The sequence below is a fragment of the Neodiprion lecontei genome, chromosome 4 (assembly GCF_021901455.1).
Source record: "Neodiprion lecontei isolate iyNeoLeco1 chromosome 4, iyNeoLeco1.1, whole genome shotgun sequence".
NCBI classification, from domain to species: Eukaryota; Metazoa; Arthropoda; class Insecta; order Hymenoptera; family Diprionidae; genus Neodiprion; species Neodiprion lecontei.
The window spans coordinates 36,886,208-36,905,924 of record NC_060263.1 but is presented as its reverse complement, the minus strand read 5'-3'; the positions used below and the strand labels follow the sequence as shown (position 1 = coordinate 36,905,924).

At 39.6% G+C, this 19,717-nt stretch overlaps 2 protein-coding genes and 1 long non-coding RNA gene across 4 annotated transcripts in view; 1 reads left to right on the top strand and 2 right to left on the bottom strand.

Annotated features, from left to right (window-relative positions):
- LOC107224336 (RNA-binding protein 45) overlaps window positions 1–3,522 on the top strand; it is a 5,142-nt gene extending 1,620 nt beyond the window's left edge. The window contains exons 3-6 of one of the 2 annotated variants that reach the window (XM_015664348.2): window positions 1–779; window positions 1,100–1,353; window positions 1,614–1,745; window positions 3,383–3,522. The exon at window positions 1–779 is cut by the window's left edge and continues 18 nt beyond it. In XM_015664348.2, the coding sequence (XP_015519834.1) occupies window positions 1–779; window positions 1,100–1,353; window positions 1,614–1,727 (1,147 nt within the window). In that variant the 3' untranslated portion in view covers window positions 1,728–1,745; window positions 3,383–3,522. Of the gene's footprint in view, window positions 780–1,099; window positions 1,354–1,613; window positions 1,746–1,878; window positions 3,005–3,382 lie in introns of those variants that run through there. The other variant, XM_015664347.2, reaches the window with a different exon arrangement.
- Window positions 3,523–3,843: 321 nt separating this feature from the next.
- Window positions 3,844–18,881, bottom strand: LOC107224324 (receptor-type tyrosine-protein phosphatase epsilon-like). Its single transcript, XM_046737980.1, has 18 exons — window positions 18,821–18,881; window positions 18,601–18,707; window positions 18,283–18,481; window positions 16,526–17,070; window positions 9,364–9,671; window positions 8,884–9,154; window positions 8,705–8,798; window positions 8,109–8,185; window positions 7,879–8,013; window positions 7,637–7,777; window positions 7,205–7,402; window positions 6,894–7,090; window positions 6,717–6,823; window positions 6,392–6,603; window positions 6,117–6,248; window positions 5,821–5,975; window positions 5,442–5,577; window positions 3,844–4,204 (listed from the first exon to the last, which is right to left on the bottom strand). Exons 1-18 carry the CDS (start codon window positions 18,879–18,881, stop codon window positions 4,130–4,132), a joined length of 3,150 nt encoding a protein of 1,049 aa, XP_046593936.1. The 3' UTR covers window positions 3,844–4,129.
- LOC124293852 lies at window positions 11,891–14,995 on the bottom strand. Its single transcript, XR_006903725.1, has 9 exons — window positions 14,910–14,995; window positions 14,429–14,841; window positions 14,147–14,324; window positions 13,768–13,877; window positions 13,465–13,679; window positions 13,237–13,379; window positions 12,995–13,149; window positions 12,682–12,817; window positions 11,891–12,476 (listed from the first exon to the last, which is right to left on the bottom strand). It is a non-coding gene; the product is annotated as an uncharacterized LOC124293852 (long non-coding RNA).
- Window positions 18,882–19,717: the final 836 nt, after the last annotated feature.

The window sequence follows — 19,717 nt, the reverse complement described above, 5'->3', positions numbered from 1 at the left end:
CAGAGAAACAAACGAGGAGGAGAGGTGGGTACGTTTGTTTTGTGTGCTACCAAAGTCAATGACTGATGGAGAACTGCAGCAGGAATTTTCTAAATTTGGTCCTATTGATTACGTAACGGTAGTCAAGGACAGGATTACAAATGAATCGAAAGGTTTCGGCTATGTCAAATTCAGAAAGGTATCAAGTGCAGCTAAGGCATTCGAAGAGTGTGACAGAAAGTACAAAGCTGTCTTTGCTGAGCCAAAGAAGCCCAAACCGGATCATAGCGATTTAAAATATAACAATGGTATCTCTGCAAATTATGATAGCCATGGAGGAGGATACGGCACCAGTAATTTTGGCAAAAGTAGCATCAGCCTGGAGATTGCAACTAATTATCCGAATGCAGAAGGTTATACTCGATTACAGGTCATAGCACATCCGGCCTTGAATCAAGACCAGCTTTGGAGACTTTTTGACATTGTTCCTGGCTTAGATTACTGTCATTTGAAAATGGACATGAGATATCGAATGCCGCGAGGGCAAGCGACGGTGGTTTACTCAAATTCCAGTGCTGCTGCTTACGCTAGGGAAAAGTTTCACGGTTTCGAATATCCTCCCGGTCACAGAATGATTGTAAAACCTGATGTGACTGGTGGAAGTCCTCAGAGAAGTACAGCTAAACCTGGCACCTCCAATTCATCTGGTATAGCTGGCACAAGAACAGATTTAGCTCACTTGGCTGAAACTATTGCCCAAGCTACATCATTGATTCAAGCTGCTGGTCTTACGGCACCAAGTAAGTATGAATCCCAGAATATCAAACTAATTTCACATTCAAAATACTTGATATCAGAAACTAACGGTAACTTTGTAAAATTGCTCCTTTTTCATTAACATTTATATGATTATTATTGGTTCAAATTATGAAAATTAGTGTCTAGCAAAAAATACGCCACATTTTGAATGGGCCTAAGTTTCATTGAGAATGAGTATGTGATGTGAGATCAAAGTCGACAGTCTGTAGACGTTTTACTTTACATTTTCTATATTAAGATTAGTTTAAGTTGCCAAGTGTCAAAGCATTGTTTTTAATACGAATTTTATCGCACGAAACAGGTGTTGGTCCGTTGGTTACAGGTTTGGAACATACAGTGAATATAAAACTTCCACCCGTTGAGCCAATGGCTAGTATTGATGCAGAAATTGCTAAGAGATGTTTTATTGTGTGTGGACCACCTGTGCCTCCAATTTATGCTATGAAAGATGCTTTTTGTAGATTTGGGAACTTGATAGATGTGTATATGCTTCCTGGAAAAAATTGCGGATACGCAAAATATGCGTCTGCCGAAAGCGCGGACAAAGCTATTAAGGTCAGTTCATTAATTTTCTAATTACGATAACGGTATTCTAATATTGTGTGTTGATAATTCCGAGACTTGTGGTTAAATCATTTTTCGAGCACCAATGATGTCGACCTGTATGCGTAAATTTTTCTGTACCAATTCGTTATGCCCTTAAGTGCTTTGCATTTGCTCTACAGTGTTACCTTTCTTTTCGTTGTAGAGAAATCTACCGCTTAATTTTTCGAACGGGAAATTTTCTACGAAGGTAGTTTAATGTTTAATTGTAGACACTGCACGGACAAGAGATCTGTGGATCACGTTTGAAGGTGTTGGAAGCTGAGGAGAGGAACGTGGGCGACGATCGTCGAAAGCGTCTCCGAATGGACGAGGATGAAAATTGAGGATGTTCTACACAACACGTAAGTAACAAATTGCACCGAGACCGAAGCAACGCACGTTTGCGAATTTCTTTTTGTACCCTCGTAAATGTTGTCGGACGTTGTTATATCTTGGCAGCGAAAAAAAATGTAATGTTTCTATTTGTCTCCACAGACTGACTGGTATACACAAGCTGGACGCACGCCACAAATGAGACGAATTTTAAGACACACTGACCACGTCGGGCCTGCAGCCAAGGAAACTACTTCAACCTACTTTTATACAATCGCTTACGTTGGAAAACTCAAACGTTACTGAAAACTAACTTTACTCTACTTATCCATACTTATTACTACACTTTGCTCAGTTTATTCGATACCATAGCTCCGAGTAGGCCTGTGCAAGCAGTGATGTATATTTATTTACACACACACACACATATATATATATTTTTGTTTTATAGAATAGATCAAAGTTGATTTCACTGAATTGACATAGACAAACGGCATAATATTAATTTATAGTGACACCAGAAGGGGGGGGGGGGGGCAGTACATGAGTGTGTATGTGCAAGTGTATGTGTGTGTTTTTATTCATCGTTGTATTTAATATTTTACATCTACTTAACAGAAACAATCTGCAAAAGATTTGAAAAAAATTTCAATCTTACAATCTTTTCTTTTCATCCAAATCCGTCTCTCAATATGTTATGTATACCTGTGTACTCTTATTCAGGACCAATTTTATCCGTTTAATATTAACGTTGAAAATCGTCTTACTTTACTACAAATTATTACGAAGTACGGTATGTACATTGGCCAAACGTTGATGCAATACTTGATACTCACACAGTGCATCGTATATTGAAATTGGCCCAGCAATCAAGTTAATCGCGCCAGCGAGAATTTTCCTTTTTTCAAATTTCAAGAGTTGAAGGGGTATTATATTGGTTATAAAATGCATCGCGGTAAATGTTTTATATTTAATTATGACGTGTTATTTCATTGGAATTTGACCAATACTACGTATGTACATGGTTGATAACAAGGATTTTCATGCTGAAATCAGAAATGTTAACTGACGGGCAGAAATACGATTAATAAGCGTGTCGTACAGAGTATTTCATATTTAATTATTTTTAATATACAAAATACTGATTGAAAATTGAATTCTTATTACAAATTTATAAAATTCATTATACATAGTCGTATACCTAACTAGAGTATTAAAAAAAAAAAAAAAATAAAATACACCAAAGCAATTGCCAATCGGATGGCAGACAGGCCACAATAAACCGTTTGTCAGATTGAATAGTAATGTGATTTCAGGAAATGACTTTGCGCATTTTTACTCTTAATTGCATTAGATGCAATTAACTCGAGACTAATGAAATGCTTGCCGTACATTGATAACATTGAAAATCTAGTTAAGCTTGTAATCGCAACGTTGAGCGCGGTTGAATTTTCTATTTACGATCATATGCTACATACGATAGATACATTTTACAAATTACATGACTGTAACTGACTTGTTCATAAGATATCAAATACAGATTCTCTATAAAAACTTTCCCAATGACCTTACTCACTTATTTATGCAGAAAATTGATTTCCCACTGACGTGACTGTTGATCAAATGTCCCTTAATAAATGTTCATAAATATGTTTTTTATTTGCAGGAAATCCAAGCTAAACCTGTACCTGAAGACTGTGATAAATTTGAAAAATCAATGTATATACATTTTTTTTTAGTACGAGTATACGTATTATTGAAATGAAAATGACCTTTTATGAAAATAAAGTATATATTTATACGTGATATATCGCGTTCTGAATGTCTTTACAACCCAGAGATACTTGTATCATAATCTCCCTCGTTAAAATATTACCTGTTACCTTGAACTACTCGTCGAATAATTTTTGAATTTCAGATTCATCATACACTGAAAAAAATCAGTTATATCAACTAAATCGTCGATAACCGGCGGCCGAATAAATATTTAAATACTGCAATTAAACATTAGTTGTCACTTATACGTCGACTAGTGTTGAGTTGTAGCGATTAATTTTCTATTCGGCTGTCTATGTTCGTCCATTTCATTAATTCAACTGATTTTTTTCTTCGTGAAAAAAGAAAATTTTTATGTGGTTTTGATATCTCTCAGCGACAGCAAAAATATGTCGTGATTAAGCATATGGTACCGTATGAACTTGCATTATTCTGAAACGGTCAGTCATTATAAATGCTGGAACAAAATTAAGTATATTCGGTCTTTTTTTCGGTTGAGTATTCGATACGCCACAGTCTAATATGTTTCATCTAAAATTTTGTTGTTGAAATAATTGTGATGTATAATGATGTATGTTTATTGATGTAGTATTTACTGACAGTATTATTATACTGTAGCTGATTGTAACTTGACAAATCAATCAAAGTTAGCGTACGTCTCGAAGGACTTGATGTACTCCGCTGCGGCGTTGTACAAGTATTCGAATTGTTCCTGTGATAAAATAAAATATGCTTTGCGTCATTAGGCTGGCATTAGTGATTTTTACTTTTCATCACCTTTGGTGATATCAGAAAAGTACTGATTTCGGTCGAAAATCGCTTTTTCTGATCTTCACGAGTCTTTACGTTTTTGAAATTCTAATATCCGAAAAACAGGTTTTTAGAAAAATGTCGTCTGGATGTCGTTCTGTCCGTCTGACCGACAAGCTCCTGCGATGATCTCGAAAGCGGTTTGACGAAAAAATTTGAAACTTACAGGATTTAACAATCAAGTGATGGGCATCAAGAATTGCCATGTCCCGTTTAATTTGAATTTCCGGTTCTTCCGGAAATTAATCGATTTTCAATATTTTACCGATAAATCTATAGGGCATTCCATACGAAACCGACCAATCCGTGGCCCCGACCATTTTTGATTTCGTTGAAAATCTATTTTTTTTATACCTACTGAAAGCAGTCTTTCGAATTTTTTAAAGATTTTTGTCTGAACCCGTTCAATCAGAATAAATTTTTCAAAATTTTGCACTATTTTTTTTAAATAGGTACTCGTAGCTTTTTCAAAAACAGATAGAACAAAATGCTAGGTCTTTTTATTCATTTTGGGATGTACTTCATGAAGAAAATATGAAAAAACATCGAAATTCATTTTCAGTTTTTCAGTTTTAAACCCAAAATGTTTTTTTCAAATCATGTATTATTTTAATTTTTTTTGTAAAATACACCACTCTTCAAGAGACATTTTTACAAGTATTGAAAAATTCGTAGCTTGTGATAATCATAACTTGTATTTTTTTCTATTTTTTATCGCGTGTGAACTAAGAAATCGTGTTTCCTCTTTGAATTAATAACGCAAGTAGAGTGATTTGACTCGAGTTATTATTTTCGATTTTTCATTCAAAAATTTTTCAGTTAGCTGCCAAGTTCTATCGGTTTCAGATTTTTCACTCGGCCGTTTTCGAGGTCACCGAAGAAATTTGTCGGACAGACCAACAGAGTTTCCTTTTCATGGTGATGAAAAGTATCGTGAAAAAACTGTTTTTCCGGTTTGTTGTTATTGTACCACTGAATCGGCGAAATACTAGTCAGGCGAATTTACTGCATTGACCGATTTCCTCCGAGTACGAGTTTCGGCGACAGCATTGAAACAAATCGGCAAACCAATTTGTTTTCTTGGGGGGGTAATTTTGACGAGAATTTTTGTATACGGGTCCATTGTGAATTGACTTTACCTGAGACTGCACAAAACACGGTCTTGCCCGACGAACAGCTCGAACGGCTAAAATGATGTCACATTCTCGTTCGACGGCCATTCTTTCCAAGACAAAACTCAAAGCCAAGTAGAGACCGCAGCCGGTGACGCCATCGCTGAAAATAACGACAATTCCGGTGCAGAAAAAGGCGAGACTACTTAAGGAAATAAGTAGCTATTCTTGCCATTTTTTATCAGCATACCGGCTTCCGGTGAAACAGAAAATGTCTGTATTAACTCTGACAATTACGTAAATATTTGTCACGCAGGATATGAACGGAAAAACCGCGCTACAAGATATCCAATAGATAAGAGGGTACATTTAATTCTTACAAATAAATGAATCAGTTGTCACTTACTGACAAAGAACCAGCGTTGGCCCTTGTTCTCGATGAATATCCTCCGATATTATCCAGAAGCTAACCAGATCTTTTGGCGGTGGCGGTTTTCCACCACGTCCTAAACCCCATTCCGTGCATGTCAACACTGTAACTTGACGAAACTCTGACGAACCCTTTGTGAAACAGAAAATGCAGATAATGTTCAGTGAAATTTTTTCAACCGAGTTTACTAACAATAGTCCTCTACCGAAAGGCGTATCGACAAATGTCCGATTACTTCGAATAATATCCTTTATAAAAGTTGTAAAACACACCCCTGACTTGTCGGTGAGTAGAACCTCGTTGATATGAAAAGATTTCGTTGGGTCTGAGCTTGTTTTCACTGCCACATTTAAGGAGGGTACAGGATTGAACGAATCTTTGTTCATCATGACGTCACAGCATGTCTGCAAAAATAGATTAGTGGGAAATTAAACGTCCACGGCTACACGTATTTTGATAAAAATAAATGCAACGTTGATCCATGGATCCTTGATTAGGTACACGCGAGGCTTGTCCGTGGTTCGGAATTTTTTGGTCTAATACTCACGGGATCGTCGGGGTCAGGTTTTTGCAAAATGATAACCAGCTCCACCTTCTGCTCAGCAATTAGTCTCCAGAGGTTTGAAATCGTCGAAGCCATGGGTAATTGGGAGGCGAGGAATTGCTTCTTGAATTTAAATCCATCGACCGTGACCGCGCTGATGTAATCATCGTAGTTGTGCGCTCGATTACGTGATAGGTAGACCAGATTGGAACAGTCTGTACTCGAAATGAAAATATACGTACGTTAAATCGTTGATACATCGTACACGTAACGGTATATAGTTTAGAAATTATTGACATGGCCCAAGTTGTTGTACTTGTTGTCTGACCTGGTGCAAGTTCCGGGTATCTGTTTTTCACAAGGTGTTCTGGAAGTGGTGGCAAGGATCTCATCCACGGACACAGCGTCTGATCTTGCCAAACGGTGTTACGAAGCCTAAAATGCGATATAAACATAAAAAGGCGCGTGTTCGGATAACGGTTACTTTTGTAATTGGGACGCGAACCTTTCTATGTGCTGCGGTAATTTTTCCTTTATGCTCTCTATAGCCAGGGGCAAATCATTGTTGCATGGTATCTCCGTAGGTTGTGCGGCCAAGTATTCGGCCATGACAATGTGAGCAAACACGTATTGCATTTCAGTGTCTACCATGTTGGAGCGACAGTCACGAAGTTTTTTAAATTGCGCAAGTACGTCGACGATCTGGAAAAATAAATTCCGTTGTAATTGTCGGCGTTACAGTTCATTATTCTTAAAGCCCGTGAAAGCTCTTCAGTATAAATGCTAACCTACAACCAATGACATATAAGTACTGACCCCAGTTTGAGCGGCCTGTCGCAGGCAGATGTCGCACAGTATAAGTGTACCTGTTCGTCCGACACCTGCACTGCAGTGAACAATTATGGGTCCTCTTCCGACGGGCGTTCTGAGCAACTTCTTCAAGTATGCAATCACGGAATGCACGTACAGAGGCACCTTGTGATCCGGCCATCCCGTATAATGCAGATGCTGGATCTGTGGAGCGTTAAGATCACTTGCTTAAAGCTGCGGAAACGCAAAGGTTGAAAGATCTGAACGATCCCGAACAGCCCAAGACTGAAAGTCGTCAAAAAGACATCTAAAGGATGTCTTATGCGCCATTTTCTTACGTCCAGAAGATGTCCTCGGGGTCTTATAGACGTCAGAAAATGGCGGGTAAGACATCCTTTAAGACATCCTTTTTCTACCGTCTGGGATTTTCTATCCTACTTTTCGCTTTTCCCCTTGGTGACTGATACAAAAGGTTCTGAAAGTATAGTCGGCAAATACTTTCTGACTCTCAATGAATACAGTGATGACACCGTAAGTTTCGCGGCTTCCAAATTCTGGCCAATACTGCGTGCATTTAATCTGAGAAAAAGAAACAAGTTCATGGGGATTAGGTTCCTTGCCTCGGTTTCAATAGCCGATGTTCTATTTACTGTCGTATATTCACTATTTCTCTTTCTCACCTTCTCACTCTCGACTATATTCGCCAGCATGCAAATCGCGGAGGATTCCTCTTGCCAAACCATTCGCCAGAAATCCTCGATGGTCTCTGGCTTGGGACCTTGAGCCGCGATATAATACTTTTCTTTGTCGAGGCCCTGCGACGAGAGGTAAGAGATATCTAATCAGTTTTTCTTTCAATCAAGCTTTCTTTATTATTTGGTATTTAAACATTCTCATTCCACATTCTCACCTCTACGTAATTCGCGTTGATGTAGTCGGAGCAAGGAATGCCCGGAATTTTTTTCAGGATCACTCTTGTATCGTCATCTGTTATTGTTCGTGAACAATATTTGCATTATATAATGATGGTGTGAAAATGAATGAATACCCAAGTAGCACACGGCCGACTCACACTTGACTTATTGTTGGCAGAAAATCAAGTCCACAAATCGGAGACTGATAAAGGGAGTGTAATTGCAGCCAATAGCTGACTACATGACAACCACACGTTCTCGAATGTCTGCGAGATTAGCTATTGACCGTCAATAGTGTACAAGGGGATTGTAAATTGACTTGTCGTCAACCATTAATTAGCCAAACGATAGTCAACATTTTGACACGTGTGCCGTCTGGGCGGTAACTCACTTTACATGAGCATATCAATAATGAAAATAAATTGTACACCCGAGTTAATTTAACCGGATCCATGGGACTGATCGTGAAGGTAAATTTCTAATTTTCATACAGATAAGACGCGAATGCCTCAAAGATAATCACAATATCATGTGTATCCTATGTATTTGTGTGAAACTTCATGCAATTTTCGACGTTAAGAACAATACGTACATGGTATGATGTTCGCATATCTGTTTTTGATTTTGTTTTCTACCAGTGATCCATACTTGTGTCGCCTCTTATCACTCAGACCTCTTGGAAACATCTGAAGGGCAAAAAGAAAAGTGATCGGACTAAAAATTTACGACGAAGTTTCACAAGTGGTATTGCACAATTTTAAGCACTGTTACCATGAATTGTGATTTCAATTGACCGGTAATGATGGATTCCTTAACGTAATTTTCGAAATTTTGAACAGAGATTGGGATTGAGTAACAATTTTCTCCGCATAGCTCTGGGCTATTGCCTATTGGAAACAGATCTGTGACAGGTGATATGTGTAGAGATAATGGCCCTGATCGAAAAGGGCAAGTAGTGACGGGCTTTACGTAATCCATGATACGCTGCCAATAAGAAATGACATCCTCTCGTTGTATTTGCCTCAAAATCTTTAGGAATTTCCTGAAATGTTAAGTGATCAACTTGAGCAGTGACAAGATTATTCGAAAAAAATTCTTCAATGGTTAATATTGGAAAGTGGTTAATAAGATATTAACGTTTGACTAGTTTCAGGATGGCTAGTTATGCCTCTGCCATTATAGACTATGAAGAATGATTGAATCCAGGAAAAGCGTTGATACAGAATGTGGTCAAAATCGTGCAATGCTTACCGGCGCCAAATGAAGAGTAACAGGAAGGAGGATAATAAAATCAAGAAAATACAAAGCCAGATCCAACTTTGTTCTACGTTTGACACACATATATGCGCTGATATGTGTGATGGGGTGGTCGAAACACCAGATGGTTGCATCTTCAGGGTGATAGGTTTTGAAGTTATATTCGCAAACACTTGGCCGGTCCTGTTAACGACAGCCACGATAACATAATAAGTTTCTGCAGAACGTAAATGACACCTCGGCGATTTCTTATCGTTCGGGATCTTCTCAATCGAGTATTTCTGAGTCACGTTTTTCGGATCCTAAAACGTATCAGGAAAAACAGCAGGATTGGCAGATAAAAAATACGGCACACTGGAGGAAGAATTGATCTGTTTTCGTACTCACTTCGAATATGATTTGTTGGTGCTGGCGGAGAATTCTGAAATCATTTAACTTTAAGATCAGTGTTAAGAATTTCAAGGGCTTACCAAGCTTTCGCTGTGGTATAACAAACATGCTGTTGCGATGCATTATACTGTTCATACTAGGATGGGCTGCTTATCTTTTTAAAGCCAGGCAGAATCGTTCACCATCAAAGTTGTAAACGTATGTGTTCCAATCTAACATTAGGCTTACTTGTTGAATCGTCGAGGACTTGATTCCAAACTAACGTGGAACGATCATCTTCCGATACACAAGTATGTTGTATACCTTCCAGGTCATGAGCTTGCACAGATTCACGAAAAACGAAGATCTCCCCGCGACTCTGCACCGTTAGTGACGTGAGGTAAACTGCGATCACAAACGTAAGCCTCCAGAAAAATAGCATTGTAAAAACTGATTACATTCTTTTCGCAACGGACTTTTTTCTCGGTCGTACGAGTAACGTGAAACCAATTTTTTCCGTTCTACATTATCTCTTTTCATTCAAGTTTGTACGTATTCGACGTTATCGTCTCACACAGTAACTTCAATCTTCCACAAGAATTCTAGTCCGTCCGTTAAATTTTATACTTTTTTACTCGTTCGAAGAATACTGATGATATTATACCGTCACGCAATGCAATCGATGCGGAATACGGAATGTCATGTACTGGGCTTTCGACCAAGACTGAGAATTCCACTCATCATCAGCCGTCGGGAAAGGAATAATTTTTTCGAAAGAAACCGCAAAAACCGTAAGTCCACAGGATGTTCCATCCTGCTTCTCCGTTCGCGACGTCCGATTTATCATTCTACGGAGGGAATCAAGTCTTTCCATGGACGCAAATCTTTTAGTTACTCAAATTTATTTTCGGACATCCAATCGGCGGATGGGATTTTGGCAGTAACCTGAACTCTGGGATTTATAAAACCATACGAGGACTCTTGATTTCCGCCGTACTGTCTGAATTTCTTATTATAGATCATTGCTTAGGATTCTCAGGTACATATTTTCACTGTCATGTTTTACGTTAATGTGATACCTCAGCGATCACTTGATGATTCGTGTGGGTCTGAAACCATTTAGAATTCACATGACTGCAGCCGACGAAGTGAACGCAACTTTTATACAGTAAAATTCAACCAGCAATCGTGTCTAATGTTTTGTCGTCAACCGCAACCGTGCCTATATCAGTTAGAAGGTTGCGGAACCGTTTATCAGCTGTAGGCAGGGCGTAAAAGCGTATTTTACACTTTATAACAAACATTAGTCTGGAATAAAAAGTTTGTGTACTTTCGTTGTATGCAATCGTACTGAGCTTTCGTACCGATACCTTGACCTTGCTTGTCAGATATGAATAGAAGGTTGATTCGGTTCGTAAGAAAACCGCAAAACCCTCAACCCTAACCTCAATTTTAGGCTTCGTGAAAAAACGCGTAACATACTCTTGTTATGCAAATAATCCTTTGCAACAAGGAGGCAGCGGTCTTCCCGCCTTGCGTATTTGCGATTCGTTATATTCGGTGTCCACATCGGCCGGCTGGTGGCCACGAGCTGAAACTATGATTGAAATTCGATTGAAACGGGGAATAAATAATTGACGTGCTACAATTATGGACACATCTTGTAAAAAAACGAACACATTATTGTAGTTTACTTGATTGTGAAGTGAGTTTACGACTAATAGTGTTTTCCACACGTGTTGGAGCACGTCAATTATTCGTTTCACGTTGAAATCAAATTTGAATCGGAGTCTCTGCCCTTTTCAAAGTTTTGGCTTGCGGCCACCTAACATGACGAATATTCGTCTTCGGTTCCTCGCTACGCAATATAGTATTTACGAAATGCATCTCTGAAAATACAGCAGCGGTAAAATTTGTAATTGTCCAAAAACGAAAAGCTCCTTCTCCTCTTACCTTGTTAATCAGCTTCCGACTAAAGGGATACAATTTTTTAGATCAAAAGCTGTACTCTTCCATAGCAGTAATTTTATTTTCATACTAGAAACGTCTCAGCATTCGATCTTGATGATCATAGATGACGAACAGTTACATCGGAATAGTCAATAATTGAATACATTATATGTATTGGTATCACATACATGGTATCATATTTTTAGACATTAATCTGACACAGTAGAGCGTGATTTATACTGTCTCCAAGCATCTTCTGGTGCAAATAAGGTCATTGTTAGGTACATACATCCGTTGGGGATTATTGATTTTGTTGAAGGCTCTTTTCCAGCGTAAAGTGATCTTACCTCTAGGTTTTTATGATGTTTCGGTTGATATGTGTTGCGGAAGTGATGTTTCACAGGAAAATATTAATGGGATATTGGTGGATTGAAGGTGTATGGCATATCTGATTTATTTATGAGTGCGGAATAGATTATAACAAGGTCTCATAGCCCATCTAAAGAAATTTGGTTGAAGAGCGAGTGAAGTATAAAAACGGGGGAGGTTTGGCGAAGGCCTGAGTAAAGTGAGGAATCGCAAGTAAGCGAGTAGATGCGTTTCAGGTACCTACGGGCGATTTCGAAAGGACGTGAGAGATGGAGAGACAGGGCGAGAAGTATGAGATCACATGGTTAAGAGATGAAAGTAGCTGTCCGGGACACTACCGGACGTAACGCCATGTTGGAGTAATTTCCAAAGTCTTGAACAAACTCTAGTGCCGCATCGTACAAGTACTCGAACTGAGCCTAAAACACAAAGAACGCGCTTAGGGTCGTTTGGAAATATTGTATTCCATATTTGCAGTCATAATTCATATTGAAAGCTTGTCGCGTTCACTGCCACGTTCATGCTGCATTCTACACTTTATTCTCCTTTGCGTACAATAATTACTACCGGCGTATATTTACTGATCGAAAAATCAATGATGCAATTGATGGAAATTCGATTGACTTTAGAGTAAACGAACTCTCGTCTGAATTGGCGTCTCGCATGGACCGCCGAAATTACGTCACACTCCTGCTCAACGGACATACGTTCCAGTAGGATGCTCAGAGCCAAGTACAGCCCGCACTCTGTGACGCCGTCACTGGTAATGAAAACGATTGTATCAGGTATCATATTTGTCAGTCAGAGATCATCTTCGATGGCGCGTGAAGAAATCGATCTGAGTTTTCCGGAAATGATTTCAGGGATGCAAGTAGATTGACATTGATTTGAAATACAAGAGACAAACGACATAAATATTGCTGGAACAATTACTCACTAACAGAGAACGAGGGTAGGACTTTATACCCGTTGAACCCTTTCCGAGGCCATGTATAGTTTGACCAGGACCTTAGGCTGTGGAGGATCTTCGTCTTCAGAGAGGTTCCAGCCCTTGCAGGTCAGTACAGTGATATTTTGCGTTCTTGGTTCTTCCTGTCAGAGGTAATCGGAAAGTAAGAAAACCAACGTGTGAGTGAAAAAGACGAAGAGAAAGCGGATGCTGGTAAATTAGACATTCACCTCGGACGTGTCGGTCAGCTGGAGTTTATCCGTTGTGAAATGTTCGTTAGAGTGATCTAATGTTTTCGTTTTCACCTCAATGTGAGGCACAGGTCTGAGCGTACTCATCTTCCGGGGAATGATGTCGACGCAATCCTGCAAATCTGATTACGGGTACTTCGAAATGGAGTAACGATTACCGGTGGCATAGAGTCGCGAGTAATTCTGCATTTCAGTTTCGGTACTCACGAGACTTTCCGGTCTGGGTCTTTGCAGGATTACAATGAGTTCAGTTCGTTTCTCGGCAACCAGTCGCCAGAAATCGGAAAGGGTCGGCCGTAGAGGCAATTGGGAGGCCAGCTACTGTCCTTTAACCTTGACCCCATCGATGCTCACCGCGCTGATGTAATCGCTGTCGGTTGCATCAGGTGGATACCGCTTGAGGCTGACCAAACTATCAGTCACTATCGGGAATGTAACCAAATTGTTACCCTCTAACAATACTTCTAGTATGTAATGTTACAACGGTACGACGGGTGGGCAATGCCTAACCTGGTATGAATTTCGGAAATCTGTTTTTCTGCAAGTGATCTGGATTCGGTGACTTCAGCGGTTCGCACGAAGGTCGTAGAGCTTGTTCCTTCCAAACAAAGTTTCCGAGCCTGTGACGGCACAAGGTGAAAATTCAAATTTACCATCTGTATTTACTCGGTTCGTAGAGTGTTGGGTGAGCTATTCACAGATACTGTGCACCGACTTCGCTATGATTTTCGGAACTAGTAAATAGGTCCAAAAATTTTGGATCCCTCTTCTTTGCCCATTGAATTGTGAGTCGGCGAGCAATATTTCTTTATAGTTACTCATTTCAGGCAGATGGACAGGTTTCTCATCGACGTGACGCCGAAGAAGGTTTTCATTCGCGGATACGCACCTCCGCATATGGGTCCTCAAGTCTATCTTCATTTTTTCAATTTCCGCCCTGGAGACGTGACTGCAACTCAGTTTCGCGGGCAACGTAAGCAAGCATTGCATGGGCAGTAAGTGCGCCAATATGTATTGCTGCAAATTCTCCAACATATTTGCCCGAGCAGTGTACATCTTGTCGGCCTCTGCGAACAAGTCCACCGTTTGCAACGGATCGAGCATGTCCAATTAGTGATCACTGCGCAAGTTATACCACCAACGCGTAAATTTTGGAATTCCAAATAGTTACCCCTTCAGCGGCGGTGGAATGGAGACCGATGTCGCAAAGAATAAAGGTTCCGGTTCGGCCCGTGCCCGTAGCACAGTGAACGAGTATGGGTCCCGGTCCCGAGGAACGACCCCTCAGCTCATTGAAATATTCGACGACGGAATGCCAGTACATCGGCACTTCTTGTTTCGGCCATCCCGTGAAGGTGGTGAATCTACGGTAGAGAGACAGTGGAATGCCAAGAAATGCTGATGCCGGAGATATCGGATTAGGTGATTAAAACATACTTGTCGCGAGTATGTTTCGTAGCACTTTGTCACCTGGAAAATTCTGTGAGTGTAATCGGCGTAGACGCGCTGCTTTACGTTCAAAATTGTTACCCGACCGTGTTCCACTGTATTTCCAATTTCTGGCCAATACTGCTTGCATATTTTCTACAAGAATAACACACATTGAAGTACCGCATTCGTAAAATTTGATTAATGAGAGCTCGCCCCGTTACCTGTCCACCCTCGGTGATCTTCATCAGCATGCAAACGATCAGAACTTCCTCCTGCCAGATCATTTTCCAGAAATCTACCACCGTTTCTGGCATCGGAGCTTGGGTTGCGATGTAGCCCCATTCTTTGCAGAAGCCCTGAATCATGCAACGTGTCACGTGTAAATCGATCCGCAAGTCACGGCTGTTCAATAATGATTTTGATTCAAGCCTCTATTGCCTCACCGGTATGTAACTCGCGTTAATATAATCGGAGCCAAAATTGCAGGAACGTTTGGCGAGAATCACTCGCGTATGGTCATCTGTGGACAGTAACGTGTCAATTGCATCGGAGGGATGTGATTCAGGGTGAACAGGGAAAGTACATTTTCTGCGTAGGTCAGTACGTGAAATCTCATGTTTTGGATTGGCATTCATACATTTCACGAGATCGTTAGGGTCGTCTGTTCTGACTGTGCCAACTATTCACGTGAATCAATTGATTGAGAAATGATCGACATTATTCTGTCTTATTGTTAGTACAATAATTTTATGGATGCTTTATCCAGCAAATAAATGGACGTCAGACGGAAAGTGTCGATGCATTCAATGTAGCCGTTCATTACCCCCCAACATATTCGCACAATTCTGTAGGACTCTCTTCAGGTCTCTATTCGCAGCAAACATAATTAAAATAATACGTACAAGCTATAAAATTTTCATCTCTATTTTTTGTCTTATTCTCCGGTAAGCTTGCAAAGCGGCGAGGGTGGAGAAGTCCTGTTGGTAGACTCTGTAACATGGAAAAAAACATCTCGAATAACATAGATTGTATTTAAATGAAAAGCTAATTTAGTCTATCACAATGATAATGGTGGATGTGAGAAAAATGTACAGCGAAACCTAATTGTGAGATACATTGACCAAGTTGTATCTCTAGTACGTCTTGGCCGTCTACTGCTGGTACACGAGTATGTGAGTACTTCGGCTACAAAAGTTTGGTATAATAATTCGGCATTTCGTTACCTTGAATTGAATTTCAAGTTCTCTATCCGCAACGGCTTTCTTCACGTATTGTTCGAACTGTTTCAGCTTGACTGGATGTGAACAGCCGTCGAACTGCTAATCGCCGGGTGTAACAATTGACGTGATCATGGTTACTTCATCCGTGTCCATTGTACGTGATTTCATTCGTTTCCTGAGAAGTATTTGGAACTCAAGATTAATGGTTTCAATTTTTTTGACTCAAATTAGGTTAGATTAAAGGACATGCTTACCGGCCTGTGTAGAAAAGAAACACTCCGAGGGTGGTTATAAGTAGACAAATGACTAGTATCAAAACGATATAAAACCACACCCAGGTCTGCTTATTGTTAGCTTTGAAGGTCTTTAGATTGATAGGTTTTGAAGATATTTTCGCAAACACTTGGCCGGTCCTGTTAACGACAGCCACGATAACATAATAAGTTTCTGCAGAACGTAAATGACACCTCGGCGATTTCTTATCGTTCAGGATCTTCTCAATCGAGTATTTCTGAGTCACGTTTTTCGGATCCTAAAACGTATCAGGAAAAACAGCAGGATTGGCAGATAAAAAATACGGCACGCTGGAGGAAGAATTGACCTGTTTTCGTACTCACCTCGAAGCTTTGGGCAATCCATGCCTTACTGGAATCGTTTCCATTGATCAAGAGTTTTCTGAAGATCGGCGGGACGCTTTGGTTGCTACATGTCGATGTTCCCTCTACGATGATTTTCACGACGCTGTCCGACGTTATGTTCAGGATCTTGGGAATTCTGATATCGACCGAAGTGTCCGTTTCTTCCACCTCCAGTTTTTCATCCCTATCGTCGAACCCCACGCTCGCCGGGATCCAAGAATCTACGACGCTCTCTAGTGTTTGTTTGTAACTATTCACCATTGTCACGACAAAGCGGTATGTCGTTGCAGTTGAAAGTTCATATGATCGATTCCCAATGCAAACATCCGCATTATTTGGAAATATCTTCGTCGGCCAGACGGAAAGTGTTGAATTCATTAATTGAACGAGTACCGTGGTATTACAGTCGGTTGGTGCAGAAGTGCATGGGTTAGTACTCCGGCTTATCCACGGGTTTGTCCACTGTAGTTCCACAATGCCGATTCCGATTAAGGATGGTTTCCGGTCCAGTGGGTTGTTGGTTGCTGTGAATACCAAATGATACTTATCAAAACGAAACTAATCACGTTGTGCATCATTTTAAAAATTGCGTAACTATATATGCGATAGCGATGGTTTTCAAGCTGCGTTTACACTGATTAGGTATTATTCTACACTGATTGTCAGGCGACTTTGTTCGTGCGACACGATTGTTCGACGTGTCGAGTGACCAATTTGTAAGTCCAGATGGAATGACACTCGACCCATGTCACAAGTTTCCATCTTCAACGAGATCACTTGCCAGATTATATCCCGTTATACCTATTTTCATATCCTGAAGACTTGAGCATGCTCTTAAATCTCTGCGGCCTCTGTTGTACCTTTTGACGTGAACAAGTATCTAAGCTGTAGCAGCTGACAGAACGTAATCATTGTCGAACATAGTATTTAGTACTGATTTCTTATAAAAAATTATTCGCAGTTGCGTGTGATTGCAAAAACTGATGCACGTGCGATGCATTCGACTCAGTCGTGTGACCATGTCACATGGCCAAGTCACTTCACTGTAGGCGCACCCTCAGTCTGCTTCCATTTCATTGTCAGTTATCAAAAGCCTTTGATCGAGTGGATATAATGACGCCAGAAATAAACAATACTGCATCACGTGTTGACTGAAATTGCCCATCGGCAGATATAATTAGCCACGAGATCTTAGAGACTCTAATTATGGAAGCCGTTGTTAAGTTATTCAAACAATAACAGTAAACGACTTGAGTTAATTTCTGTTGAAGGGGGATGATTGGAGTGTATCTGGAAATACTCTGTGCGTGGCTTGAGCTGCGATACTTCGAATTATGGAAGGAGCCTCTCATTCAGGAAGACAAACTGTTCCAAAGTGACTTCAAATATGTTGACACCTGTCACTATTTCATTCGAATGGCGTTACGTTATTCTTTAATCGAGAAAAGATATTCTTCAAGTGGGTATTCTAGTTTAGAAATTTGATGAAATGGATTTTAGTGTTTTTGCATATTATTATAGCAACATCATTTAAGAATATTTTCATCCAGAGATGATGTTAAATTTCTAAAAATTGAAAAATTTAACTAGAAGTTCTTCAAACAGCAATAAAAATCTGTGCAGAAATGGATGGTCAAAATTATATGAATATTTTTTTTTATATCAAGTCCAAAATGCAGACATCTAGACTACAATACCTCCTTAAATTATGCATATCTTGCAGTACATACACTTACTCAGAATATCTGTCGTGAAATCCGTTTCAGGCCCAATTATATTATTATTGTTGCATTCGTGTAATGGACTTTTCACCGTTATTACAGCTCGTACTGTGTACGACGATTGAGGTACTAGACTGGCGATTTCTGATTTATGATTACGTCCCTGTCTATTTCCTTGGCATTCAACTTTTTCACTCCATGACCAGTTCCTCGGCTGTAAACGACAAGAGTGCAATGATGATCATTCAGCAGCAGTATCACGAGGATTTGAATTTATCAAGAAAGTTGCAACTGTTCGATATTATTGATACATTCGCGAATGCTTTGTGTTACCTTTATCTCGTAGCGAATGATCTGTATCCATTGTTCATCAATACTGGTAGGGTAGTGGAATGAAGCTGCAGTTGCCGTAATATTCAACACGCGTGGTTCAAGTGGAGCTAAAATTAATGGGAATAATGTTGAGTGGATTGCGAAAAAAAATGTATGGTTCAAAAGACACAATAAATTGTTCAATCGCTTACGAAGGACTAATTTAATCCCTAACAATCACCGGAGTAGAGTACACATCTGGCGATGTTACCATTAATTGCTTTCTTCATCAACGAATACATTTATAAGAATTCTGAACTCTGCAGCAAAGGCTCAATATTTTAATATTCGAATAACAGAGAATTTTTGGCGATTTGCACTCAATTTTTCTTCTCCTGAAATCTCTAAGATTTCCATCAAATATGTACAACTGTAGACAAGGAGTTCACTAAGTTTCAAACTTTTTGATTCTGCAAAACAAGAATAGGGAGAAAGAATTATTCGCGAAGCACCATAAATTCCAGTTTCGAATGTGGAAATTTGAAGGCTTTGCGGCATAACTTAAGATTAGTCCAGTCGAGATAGACATTCAAATGGAAATAATTAGGGGGAGCGATTTTCTTTTTTATACTTCGGGGGGGGGTGTTTGGAAGTCTACATCTCGATTTTCGGGAAAATCCCGCCATTGCGTTCGCCGCCATCTTGATTTAAAGTTCAATTTTTTCGTTTTTCTGAAATAACTCGTTAATTTACAACTTAAGAGCAAAAATGGTGAATTCAAAGTTGTTGAAAATTTAATTTCCCACAGGTTTGGTCATTATCATTTTTACGCTAGGATCAATATTTGCAGAGTTATACTATCAAGTTTGTCAAAAAAATCGTAATGGGTGGAATTTTATTTCCTTCAACTTTGGTTCTCACACTTTTTATACTCCACGATCAATATTTTCGGATACATATGTACATATATTGTTACAAATGGTGAAATCACCCGTTTTGTCCCCTTTTTAATGATCTAGTAGTCATCATAGATAAAAGACGTTTATAAACCTCTTATGTCTTTCAAAAGAATAAGGTTGCTGCGTCAACCAACATTATTGTAAAAACAGTCTATCTCAAGACTTTAAAAGGAGAGCTT